This window comes from Hyperolius riggenbachi, chromosome 8, assembly GCF_040937935.1.
Source record: "Hyperolius riggenbachi isolate aHypRig1 chromosome 8, aHypRig1.pri, whole genome shotgun sequence".
Taxonomy (NCBI): Eukaryota; Metazoa; Chordata; class Amphibia; order Anura; family Hyperoliidae; genus Hyperolius; species Hyperolius riggenbachi.
Window position 1 is genome coordinate 25,673,169 of NC_090653.1, and position 12,792 is coordinate 25,685,960.

Below are 12,792 nucleotides of genomic sequence, written 5' to 3' on the forward strand. Positions count from 1 at the left end.
CTTTATTTGAAAAATGTCAGCACAGAAAGTTAAAAAAATCATTTTTGCCAAAATTCATGTCTTTTTTGATGAATATAATAAAAAGTAAAAATCGCAGCAGCAATCAAATAGCACCAAAAGAAAGCTTTATTAGTGACAAGAAAAGGAGCCAAAATTCATTTAGGTGGTAGGTTGTATGAGCGAGCAATAAACCGTGAAAGCTGCAGTGGTCTGAATGGAAAAAAAGTGCCTGGTCCTTAAGGGGTGTAAAGCCCACGGTCCTCAAGTAGTTAAGTACAGCGTTCTTGAGCGGTCCAGTGTAAAACTCCCAGTAGGGCCCATAGATTCTTAGTCATTGAATCTCGGTTCAATTCTTCGGTTTCCTGAGCACTGGAGCTCCTCACTGACTTCTGCTTACATTTCAGGGGTGCTACACTTCTGCAGGCTACACCAGTATGTGTTGGTGACAGGTTCTCATGCCATGGTATAGGTGGGACATCGTGGAGTGCCAGAGTCTGCAGCGACAGCAATGAGACTCTGCCATGCCTAGAAGGAGAAGATGACAGCTCCAGAGGACAGGAAATGGATGATGTGCAGAGAGAAGAAACAGAAGGGGTAAGTTACACAATTGTCTGTGATTGTGGAAGTCCCAGGTTACTCCTAGCTATGAAACTAAGATGGGAAGTGTAGGGCTGTCACTCTCCCTCCCACTTCTTCTCTGCTTTCTTTCCTCCACCCCATCAATCCCCAAGCTTTAGGCCATAACCTCCTGGCCTCTACTGGGTACCACCTGTACTCCCTGGTGGCAGCCCTGCTCCCCTCTCCCTTACTCCTCCTTCCCTTGTTATGTTCTTCCCTTCCTTCATCTCCACCCCCAACTCTGCCCTTACTTCCTCATGTCTCTCTATTTTCCTCATTCCTATCTTCTCTGCTTTTCTCCATACTTTCCCAACTCCTTTTCTTCCTTTTTATTATTATTATTCAGTATTTATATAGCACCGACATCTTCTGCAGCGCTGCACAGAGTATATATTGTGTTGTCACTAAATGTCCCTCAAAGGAGCTCACAATCTAATCCCTACCATAGTCATATGCATAGCTCCCAACTGTCCCCCTTTCCTCCTTATTTGTCCCTCTTTCAGGACTTTGTCCCTCTTTCTATGTAAATGCATATATTTCTCTACTAAAAAATGTGTTTGACTCTAAACTATCCCCACCCTTTAAATTGATATATTACTAATCTTAAAATGTTACTATAAAGGAACATGAATGAGGATCGAAAGGACCAGTGCGGTTTGAATTATAAAACAAGATATTTTTCATATGAAATCTTTATGGTATGCGTGACTAGGGATGTGACGGGGGCGTTATCAGGGGTGTGGCAGGGGCGTGGCTTAAGTGTCCCTCTTTCTCATCTCAAAATGTTTGGAGCTATGCATATGTCTATGTATGTATTGTGTAGTGTATGTATCGCATACCTCCCAACTTTATGTGATGAGAAAGAGGGACACTTAAGCCACGCCCCTGCCACACCCCTGATCACGCCCTTGTCACACCCCTAGTCATGCATACCATAAAGATTTCATAAGAAAAATAAGTTGTTTTATAATGCAAACCACACTGGTCCTTTCGATCCTCGTTCATGTTCCTGTATAGTAACATTTTAAAATTAGAAATATATCAATTTAAAGAATGGGAATAAAGTTTAGAGTCAATCAAACACAATTTTTTGTAGAGAAATATATATATTTACATAGAAAGAGGGACAAAGTCCTGAAAGAGGGACAAATGAGGAGGAAAGAGGGACAGTTGGGAGCTATGTGTATCGTAGTCTAGGACCAATTTTTTTTGTGGGGAAGCCAATTAACATATCTGTATGTGGGAGCAGTGCTCTCCCCAGAATTTTTTTCTAGCTGGGCGGCATGAAAAAATAGCCGGGTGGAGTGAGATGAGAGAATGCAGGACCAGCGCTTCTCTGCACAACTATGCTTACAGCAGAGGAGGAGCTAAGCAGATGACAGCCGGTTGCTCGCTAAAACTAGCCTGGGGAGAACACTGTGGGAGGAAACCAGAGCACCAGGAGGAAACCCACGCAGACACAGGGAGAACATACAAACTCTGTGCAGATAGTGCCCTGGCTGGGATTGGAACCTGGGACCCAGCGCTGCCACCGTGCTGCCCATGTTTCTGTTCCTTGTTGTCTCTCCTCTGTGGCTCTCTCTCTCCCTCCAACCACCAATGTGCCTCTCTTACTTTCTCTTTTGGTCTCTCCTCTCTCTCCCTCTCTACTGGCGTCACTTTGTTTCGTACATATGTGAGTAATGCAAATAGACCCTCTTTTCTCTCACTTATCGTATAATTGGATTGTTTACTGAGTGTTCAGCCATATTTATGTCCTTCCTACACTGCACTTATCATACATCATCCTCTTATAGAAGGTACTAGTGCCCTCCCCCTCCCTCTGTCTGTGTCACTTTGTCACCTCTCATAGTAGCGTACCAGTGATGGGACAGATTCTCATAGACTACTTACAGAATGTGTGTATTAAGGTGCCCCCACCCTAACACACTCCTCCTAGTGCCCCCTGGAGGATAAAGCAGGCTAAGCCCCCAACCTCAGGGTAACGGAAGGATATTAATAAGCTGGGGAGGTTCTGAGCAATTCCTCACTTTTCTGTCACTGGAAAACAATCTTTATCCTATTTATAGCGGACGGACAGGTTTTTCAGTTACAAGTCAAATTGCTACGTTTATTCTAAAATAATGAAAACAAACTGTACTGAAATTATGAGAAGGTGACAAAAAAAAAACAATGAAAATTGCCTCAAAAGTGCTAAAAAATTAAAATGTAGAAAAGAAACTAGAGAGAACACTAGAAGAAATGTTTAAGGGCGGGGGTTTGCCCATTTGCCCGTTTGCCCATTGTAAAAGCTTTCTTCTCCCTGATTTATATTCTGACATTTATCACAAGGTTACATTTTTACTGCTGGCAGGTGATGTCAGTGGAAGTAGCAGCTGCTTGCTATTTCCCACTAGAGTTGGGCCGAACCTCCGATTTTCGGTTCGCGAACCGGGTTCGCGAACTTTCGCGAAAGGTTCGGTTCGCGTTAAAGTTCGCGAACCGCAATAGACTTCAATGGGGATGCGAACTTTGAAAAAAAAAATTAATTATGCTGGCCACAAAAGTGATGGAAAAGATGTTTCAAGGGGTCTAACACCTGGAGGGGGGGATGGCGGAGTGGGATACATGCCAAAAGTCCCCGGGAAAAATCTGGATTTGACGCAAAGCAGCGTTTTAAGGGCAGAAATCACATTGAATGTTAAATGACAGGCCTAAAGTGCTTTCAAACATCTTGCATGTGTATACATCAATCAGGTAGTGTAATTAAGGTACTGCTTCACACTGACGCACCAAACTCATCGTGTAACGCACCGCAAACAGCTGTTTGTGTAGTGACGGCCGTGCTGGACTGGTGCGCACCATGGCGAGAGTGCAGGTTTTGGTGGCTTTACAGCCCATATGGTCAGTCACCTGGCTGATGTAGCTGAATGACAGAACAGTGACTGTCCAGCTGATCAAATTTGGTCTGACCACAATGAGGCAACGACCTTATTATCGTGGGTGTGCCCCCCGAGACACTCATCTAGGCGCCGGTCATTGCTCCATTGTGATACGCAAGCCCCTTCACCACGGCAAGGTAATGATCACGAAGGGGAATGGGCGCATGTTCATGCCTTTTCTTTTGTTGTTGCAGCTGCCCGCAGTGCAGCCAGAAAAATTAGGCAGTCATGTACACGCACCCGAAAAATTATTACAGCGGCCGCTGCTAGCAGCGGCCTAAAAAATTCAGCAATCCGCCTGGAGTCCCGGACCCTGTTGGTGGTGGCGGAGAAGGTAGTGAAGCGGCCTGCAGGCAGACATGCTGTGTGGAGGGACTGGGAGCGACTTAGTCTTCTTGGGGCAGGCCAGGCAGCCAGTCACACGGCGTGCAGGCAGAGATGCTGTATGTGCGGGGACTGACTTAGTCTTGGGGCGGGCAGCAGCCCTCCGGGATCCATGCCTCATTCATTTTTATAAAGGTGAGGTACTTAACACTTTTGTGACTTAGGCGACTTCTCTTCTCTGTGACAATGCCTCCAGCTGCGCTGAAGGTCCTTTCTGAGAGGACGCTTGCGGCAGGGCAGGAGAGAAGTTGGATGGCAAATTGGGACAGCTCTGGCCACAGGTCAAGCCTGCGCACCCAGTAGTTCAAGGGTTCCTCATCGCTGTTCACAGCAGTGTCTACATCCACACTTAAGGCCAGGTAGTCGGCTACCTGCCGTTCCAGGCGTTGGTGGAGGGTGGATCCGGAAGGGCTACGGCGAGGCGTTGGACTAAAGAACGTCCGCATGTCCGACATCACCATGAGATCGCTGGAGCGTCCTGTCTTTGACTGCGTGGACACGGGAGGAGGATTAGTGGCAGTGGTACCTTGCTGGCGTTGTGCCGTCACATCACCCTTAAAGGCATTGTAAAGCATAGTTGACAGCTGGTTCTGCATGTGCTGCATCCTTTCCACCTTCCGGTGAGTTGGTAACAGGTCCGCCACTTTGTGCCTGTACCGAGGGTCTAGTAGTGTGGCCACCCAGTACAGCTCATTCCCCTTGAGGTTTTTTATACGGGGGTCCCTCAACAGGCAGGACAGCATAAAAGACGACATCTGCACAAAGTCGGATCCAGTACCCTCCATCTCCTCTTGCTCTTCCTCAGTGACGTCAGGTAAGTCAACCTCCTCCCCCCAGCCGCGAACAATACCACGGGAAGGTTGCGCAGCACAAGCCCCCTGCGACGCCTGCTGCGGTTGTTCTCCTGCCGCTGTCCCCTCCTCCTCCTCCTCCTCCCCCAAAGAAACACCTTGCTCATCATCCTCTGAGTCTGACTCATCTTCTGCACATGACCTCTCTTCTTCCTCCTCCTCCCCCCTCTGTGCTGCCGCAGGTGTTGAGGAAACAGCTGGGTCTGATGAAAATTGGTCCCATGCCTGTTCCTGCCGTAACGGTTCCTGGTCACGCTCATTCGCAGCTTCATCCGCCACTCTACGCACAGCACGCTCCAAGAAGTACGCGTAGGGAATTAAGTCGCTGATGGTGCCCTCACTGCGGCTCACCAGGTTGGTCACCTCCTCAAACGGCCGCATGAGCCTGCATGCATTTTTCATCATTGTCCAGTTGTCGGGCCAGAACATCCCCATCTTCCCAGACTGTTTCGTTCTACTCCAGTTGTAGAGGTACTGGGTGACGGCTTTCTTCTGTTCTAGCAGGCGGGAGAACATGAGGAGGGTCGAGTTCCAGCGAGTGGGGCTATCGCAAATGAGGCGTCTCACCGGCATGTTGTTTTTACGCTGAATTTCTGCAAATCGTGCCATGGCTGTGTAAGAGCGCCTCAAATGCCCACAGAACTTCCTGGCCTGCTTCAGGACATCCGCTAAGCCAGGGTACTTTGCCACAAATCTTTGAACCACCAGATTCATGACATGTGCCATGCAGGGTATGTGTGTCAGCTTCCCCATATGCAAAGCGGCAAGCAGATTGCTGCCGTTGTCGCACACCACGTTGCCTATCTCCAGGTGGTGCGGGGTCAGCCACTCATCCACCTGTTTCTTAAGAGCAGCCAGGAGAGCTGCTCCAGTGTGACTCTCCGCTTTGAGACAAGCCATGTCTAAGATGGCGTGACACCGTCGTACCTGGCATGCAGCATAGGCCCTGCGGAGCTGGGGCTGTGTAGCTGGAGAGGAGAACTGCCACTCAGCCAAGGAGGAGGAGGAGGACAGCGAAGAGCATGTAGCAGGAGGAGAGGAGGTGGCAGGAGGCCTGCCTGCAAGCCGTGGAGGTGTCACAATTTGGTCCGCCGCTTTCTGCTTGCCATCGTTCACCACCAGGTTCACCCAATGGGCTGTGTAGGTAATGTAGCGGCCCTGCCCGTGCTTGGCAGACCAGGCATCCGTGGTCAGGTGTACCCTTGACCCAACGCTCTTCGCAAGAGATGACACCACTTGCCTCTCAACTTCACGGTGCAGTTGGGGTATGGCCTTTCTGGAAAAATAAGTGCGGCCTGGCATCTTCCACTGCGGTGTTCCGATGGCCACAAATTTACGGAAGGCCTCAGAGTCCACCAGCCGGTATGGTAACAGCTGGCGAGCTAACAGTTCCGCCACGCCAGCTGTCAGACGCCGGGCAAGGGGGTGACTGGCCAAAAGTGGCTTCTTCCGCTCAAACATTTCCTTCACGGACACCTGACTGCTGCTGTGGGCAGAGGAGCAGGAACCGCTCAAGGGCAGAGGCGGAGTGGAGGAGGGTGCCTGTGAAGGTGCAAGGGAGAGAGCGGCATAAGCAGATGATGCACCTGAAGGAGGAAGAGGAGAAGGAGGGTGACTTTGCTTTTGTGTGCTGCTGCTGCTTTTGCTCAGGTGGCCATCCCATTGCTGTTTGTGCCTTTTCTGCAGGTGCCTTCGTAAGGCACTTGTCCCTACGTGAGTGTTGGCCTTTCCACGGCTCAATTTTTGTTGGCAGAGCGAACAGATGGCTTTGGTCCGATCTGAGGCACACACATTAAAAAATTTCCACACCGCTGAGCCACCCTGGGATGTGGGCACCTCAGCAGCTGATGCTGAAGGGCAAGTTGGCTGGCTGTACATAGGTGGCGAATCTGGCGATACATGGTGCCGGACTCTGCCACCAGCTGTTTCTGACGAAGAGCTGCCCCAGCTTCTTTCAGCAACTTCTATCCTCCTACTACTCTCTGACTCCCCCTCTGAACTGTCCCCCTCTTCATCTCCTCTATTGGGAACATACAGAGGATCCCTATCATCGTCATCATCGTAATCATCCTGCCCAGCTTCGCTTGCCTCAGAAAAATCCAAATGTGTAGGTCCTTCATCCTCCTTACACGTTACATCCATAGTGTTGTCGCGTAACGCAGACATATGAGCTGGTGAAAATTCATCTGGCTGTAACAATGGCTGTGCATCAGTGATTTCACCACCACTAAATAATTCTTGCGAAGTGTCAAATGCAGCGGAAGTGGTGCTAGTAGTAGCGCTGGTGGCTGAGCAAGATGAGGTGTTCTGTGTCGCTAAATACTCAACCACGTCCTGACAATCTTGGGAGGTGATGGGACGTGCCTTCTTCCGAGCACTGTACTGTGGGCCAGGTCCACACGAAATTACATTTACACGACCTCGCGCAGACCTGCCGGGTGGCCTTCCTCTGCCTCTGCCACTACCTCTTCCTCTTCCTCTACCTGTTTTGTCCATATCGGGTATGCACGGAGTGGTATATCACACTGCGTGCACTCACGTAGGTAGGTGGGTTCACTTAACTGCACAGGTATGCGCACTGATGCGGTGGGTTCACTGAACAGTACAGGTATACAGTGGCGGGTTCACTGAACACAACAGGTATGCAGTGGCGTGTTCACTAAACAGGTATACAGTGGCAGGTCCACTGAACAGAACAGGTATACAGTGGCAGGTCCACTGAACAGAACAGGTATACAGTGGCGGGTCCACTGAACAGAACAGGTATACAGTGGCGGGTTCACAGAACAGGTATGCAGTGGCAGGTTCACTGAACACAACAGGTATGCAGTGGCGTGTTCACTAAACAGGTATACAGTGGCAGGTCCACTGAACAGAACAGGTATACAGTGGCGGGTTCACAGAACAGGTATACAGTGGCGGGTCCACTGAACAGAACAGGTATACAGTGGCGGGTTCACAGAACAGGTATGCAGTGGCAGGTTCACTGAACACAACAGGTATGCAGTGGCGTGTTCACTAAACAGGTATACAGTGGCAGGTCCACTGAACAGAACAGGTATACAGTGGCGGGTTCACAGAACAGGTATACAGTGGCGGGTCCACTGAACAGAACAGGTATACAGTGGCGGGTTCACAGAACAGGTATACAGTGGCGGGTCCACTGAACAGAACAGGTATACAGTGGCGGGTTCACAGAACAGGTATACAGTGGCGGGTCCACTGAACAGAACAGGTATACAGTGGCGGGTTCACAGAACAGGTATACAGTGGCAGGATCACTGAACAGGTATGCAGTGGCAGGATCACAGTACAGGTATGCAGTGGGCTGAGGGCTCACTGAACAGAACAGGTATGCTGTGGCAGGATCACTGAACAGCTATGCAGTGGCAGGATCACAGTACAGGTATGCAGTGGGCTGAGGGCTCACTGAACAGAACAGGTATGCTGTGGCAGGATCACTGAACAGGTATGCAGTGGCAGGATCACAGTACAGGTATGCAGTGGGCTGAGGGCTCACTGAACAGAACAGGTATGCTGTGGCAGGATCACTGAACAGGTATGCAGTGGCAGGATCACAGTACAGGTATGCAGTGGGCTGGGGGCTCACTGAACAGAACAGGTATGCTGTGGCAGGATCACTGAACAGCTATGCAGTGGCAGGATCACAGTACAGGTATGCAGTGGGCTGAGGGCTCACTGAACAGAACAGGTATGCTGTGGCAGGATCACTGAACAGGTATGCAGTGGCAGGATCACAGTACAGGTATGCAGTGGGCTGAGGGCTCACTGAACAGAACAGGTATGCTGTGGCAGGATCACTGAACAGCTATGCAGTGGCAGGATCACAGTACAGGTATGCAGTGGCAGTATCACAGTACAGGTATGCAGTGGGCTGAGGGCTCACTGAACAGAACAGGTATGCTGTGGCAGGATCACTGAACAGGTATGCAGTGGCAGGATCACAGTACAGGTATGCAGTGGGCTGGGGGCTCACTGAACAGAACAGGTATGCTGTGGCAGGATCACTGAACAGCTATGCAGTGGCAGGATCACAGTACAGGTATGCAGTGGGCTGAGGGCTCACTGAACAGAACAGGTATGCTGTGGCAGGATCACTGAACAGGTATGCAGTGGCAGGATCACAGTACAGGTATGCAGTGGGCTGAGGGCTCACTGAACAGAACAGGTATGCTGTGGCAGGATCACTGAACAGCTATGCAGTGGCAGGATCACAGTACAGGTATGCAGTGGGCTGAGGGCTCACTGAACAGAACAGGTATGCTGTGGCAGGATCACTGAACAGGTATGCAGTGGCAGTATCACAGTACAGGTATGCAGTGGGCTGAGGGCTCACTGAACAGAACAGGTATGCTGTGGCAGGATCACTGAACAGGTATGCAGTGGCAGGATCACAGTACAGGTATGCAGTGGGCTGAGGGCTCACTGAACAGAACAGGTATGCTGTGGCAGGATCACTGAACAGCTATGCAGTGGCAGGATCACAGTACAGGTATGCAGTGGGCTGAGGGCTCACTGAACAGAACAGGTATGCTGTGGCAGGATCACTGAACAGGTATGCAGTGGCAGGATCACAGTACAGGTATGCAGTGGGCTGAGGGCTCACTGAACAGAACAGGTATGCTGTGGCAGGATCACTGAACAGGTATGCAGTGGCAGGATCACAGTACAGGTATGCAGTGGGCTGGGGGCTCACTGAACAGAACAGGTATGCTGTGGCAGGATCACTGAACAGCTATGCAGTGGCAGGATCACAGTACAGGTATGCAGTGGGCTGAGGGCTCACTGAACAGAACAGGTATGCTGTGGCAGGATCACTGAACAGCTATGCAGTGGCAGGATCACAGTACAGGTATGCAGTGGCAGTATCACAGTACAGGTATGCAGTGGGCTGAGGGCTCACTGAACAGAACAGGTATGCTGTGGCAGGATCACTGAACAGGTATGCAGTGGCAGGATCACAGTACAGGTATGCAGTGGGCTGGGGGCTCACTGAACAGAACAGGTATGCTGTGGCAGGATCACTGAACAGCTATGCAGTGGCAGTATCACAGTACAGGTATGCAGTGGGCTGAGGGCTCACTGAACAGAACAGGTATGCTGTGGCAGGATCACTGAACAGGTATGCAGTGGCAGGATCACAGTACAGGTATGCAGTGGGCTGAGGGCTCACTGAACAGAACAGGTATGCTGTGGCAGGATCACTGAACAGCTATGCAGTGGCAGGATCACAGTACAGGTATGCAGTGGGCTGAGGGCTCACTGAACAGAACAGGTATGCTGTGGCAGGATCACTGAACAGCTATGCAGTGGCAGGATCACAGTACAGGTATGCAGTGGGCTGAGGGCTCACTGAACAGAACAGGTATGCAGCCAGGAAGAAGTTAAGCCTAACTAATCTTTCCCTGAGAGACAGTCTGCAGCAGCTCGCCCTACTCTGACTAATGCAGGCACACGAGTGGCCGTAATGGCCGCCGCTGCCTGCCTTATATAAGGGGGGGTGGGGCTCCAGGGGCTAGTGTAGCCTAATTGGCTACACTGGGCCTGCTGACTGTGATGTAGAGGGTCAAAGTTGACCCTCAGGTGCATTATGGGGCGAACCGAACTTCTTCCGCAAAAGGTTCGCGTGCGGTACCCGCACGCGAACCACCTAAGTTCGCGCGAACCCCGTTCGCCGGCGAACCGTTCGGCCCAACTCTATTTCCCACAATGCAACAAAGTTCACAGACAGGAAACTGCCAGGACTTTGGTCCTCACAGTTTCCTGTGGGAGGGGTTTCACCACAATATGAGCCATACAGAGCCCCCTGATGATCCGTTTTTGAAAAAGAATAGATTTCTCATGGGAAAGGGGGTATCAGCTACTGATTGGGAAGAAGTTCAATTCTTGGTCATGGTTTCTCTTTAAGGTTCCTGCAAGTTCTCTCAACATCCTTTCCTGCTTCAGGTCTAATGTGCCTAAAGGTAGGATTATAAGTATTTCCCAGTCCTACCCGTGGGCCCATGAGTAGGAATATGGGAAATGCACCAAAACGGTATTGAACTTTGTGTGTGATTTTGTGTGTGTTTGGGGGGAGGGGCTTATTCCCCAGCTAGACCCCCTTCCTGACCTAAGACATACAAGGTTTCCCCATTCATTTTTTGAATGCAACTCCCCGAGACCCAGCGTAACTCTGTGGGCCTCATCCGGCAATTGCACCAGAACCCCATTTGGCCAGGTGGGCCACCGCTGAGTCGCTGACTCTGTGTGGGACGTGAAAATATTTGGTATAAAAACTCCCCAAAATCCCCGGGGGAAAAAATTCCCAGACTTTCCTGGTTGTGGATTTTGCTGCCCGGGGAGGCGGAGCTTTGCGCTGTAGCTCTGCCTCCAGTACAGTCAATCTGCGCCAATCTCCGCCTCTCCCCCGCCCCTCTCAGTGAAAGAAGACTGAGGGGGGGGGGGGAGGTGGAGATCAGCGGAGAGTGACGCCAGTAGAGGCAGAGCTAATGCGCAAAGCTGCCTCTACCCGGAAGGAGCCCCAAATTTTGCCCTGTCAATTTCCCCTCACTGTCCTCTGGGGGTTCCTCTCTCTGCCTTCCTGGGGTGTGTGTGTGTGTGGGGGGGGGAGGGAGGGGAGAGGGGGGCGCTGTCCATCCAAGGTGTCTTCATTCTGCAGACTTTCTAGGGAAGACTCTTTTTTTAGAAATAAAATGCATGCATGTGCATGCGAGGGATCCGTGTCAGCCCACTAGACTGGACAATCGAGGACAGATATTAAGCGCAGTTTCCCAGACGTCTTGCGATGATCTACAGATATCAACCTGCGTACTTGTTGTGTTTTTAACCGTGGAACAATTTACAGTGGGCTCCAAGTGATCTCCCCCGTGGACTAGGGGGTGGGCGGCTATACAATTGTACTCAGCTGTACCTATCGGGGTCCGTGATCTTTCTTCCAGGGGAGAATTCTTTCTCTTCCCTGTGCTTTAAAGCAAACCTGAAGCAAAAACTTATAAGATAATAAATTGTTTGTATGTGTAGTACAGCTAATACATAGAACATCAGTAGCAAAGAAAAGAGGCTCATATTGTTGTCCTGTACAGGAAGAGTTAAAAAAAAACAAACCTTCATTTGTTTCCTATGCAAGAGTGCTTCTTAGAGCTATTTCACCCACTGGGTTGAATTTCTGAAGCACTTTAACAGCCAAGAAACGACTAGAGACAGCTGGAGATAAGGTTTTACTGCAGGAAAGTTCAAAGGGTCATTATATCTGTTTTGTTTTATAGCTTAAAAGACAGAGTGTGGTTTTAAAACTTCAACTGTGACAGAACGATGCAATATTTGTTTGTTTTTTAAAAAAGCTATATAACTGAAAACAAAAATATGAGACTCTTTTCTTTGCTGCTAATGTTCTATTCATTATCCGTACTACACATACAATTCATTATATCAAAAACGTTGGGTTTTTTTCGCTTAAAGTGCGCCTCCAGACTAAAAATCTACTCAGCAGCACTGAAAAGGCTTGGTGTTTCTTTAACAGTTTCACAGCATCAGAACTTGGTTTTTCTTACCCCAAGCCTCATTTTTAGCTGCACAGAAGAAAACTGCCCGGGCATTTTCCCCTGATGCTGTGCAAAGCATGATGGGATTTCTGATTTCTGAATGTTTTGGTGCAATTTTTTTTTTTTTTTTTGAATTTGAGATTTGAAGCCTACTGCTCGCAGCTGGGAGGGGTGATCAGGACACAGGACAGTTGGAACTGTGCCTCACCCTCCCTGTCACCTCCTTTCAACCAAAAAGATGGCTGCCCCCATGAAATCACAAGCATTTGCCTGTTCTTTTAAAACAAGGTGGGTAAGAGATTATATTACCTATTTATTTTAATTAACATAACTAATGTAACTTAATGACAGTATGTTTGTTTAGGCTGAAGTTCCCCTTTAACTTGATAAGGACTGCTCCACGCCAATCGGCGTGGATGCGGCGACAGCCCCAGAACCACTGGGGGCGTGTTTTGC

At 49.7% G+C, this 12,792-nt stretch overlaps 2 protein-coding genes across 20 annotated transcripts in view; one reads left to right on the top strand and one right to left on the bottom strand.

Annotated features, from left to right (window-relative positions):
- GIPR (gastric inhibitory polypeptide receptor) overlaps positions 1-12,792 on the top strand; it is a 309,157-nt gene that overhangs the window by 225,768 nt on the left and 70,597 nt on the right. For 16 of the 19 annotated variants that reach the window (XM_068250112.1, XM_068250105.1, XM_068250107.1 and 13 more), the window contains one exon: positions 405-594. The exons of 1 other annotated variant lie outside the window; for it this stretch is intronic. In XM_068250112.1, the coding sequence (XP_068106213.1) occupies positions 405-594 (190 nt within the window). The remainder of the gene's footprint in view (positions 1-404; positions 595-12,792) is intronic. 2 more of the 19 variants (XM_068250122.1, XM_068250123.1) reach the window with 1 other exon arrangement.
- GPR4 (G protein-coupled receptor 4) overlaps positions 1-12,792 on the bottom strand; it is a 228,422-nt gene that overhangs the window by 155,082 nt on the left and 60,548 nt on the right. The window lies entirely within an intron of this gene.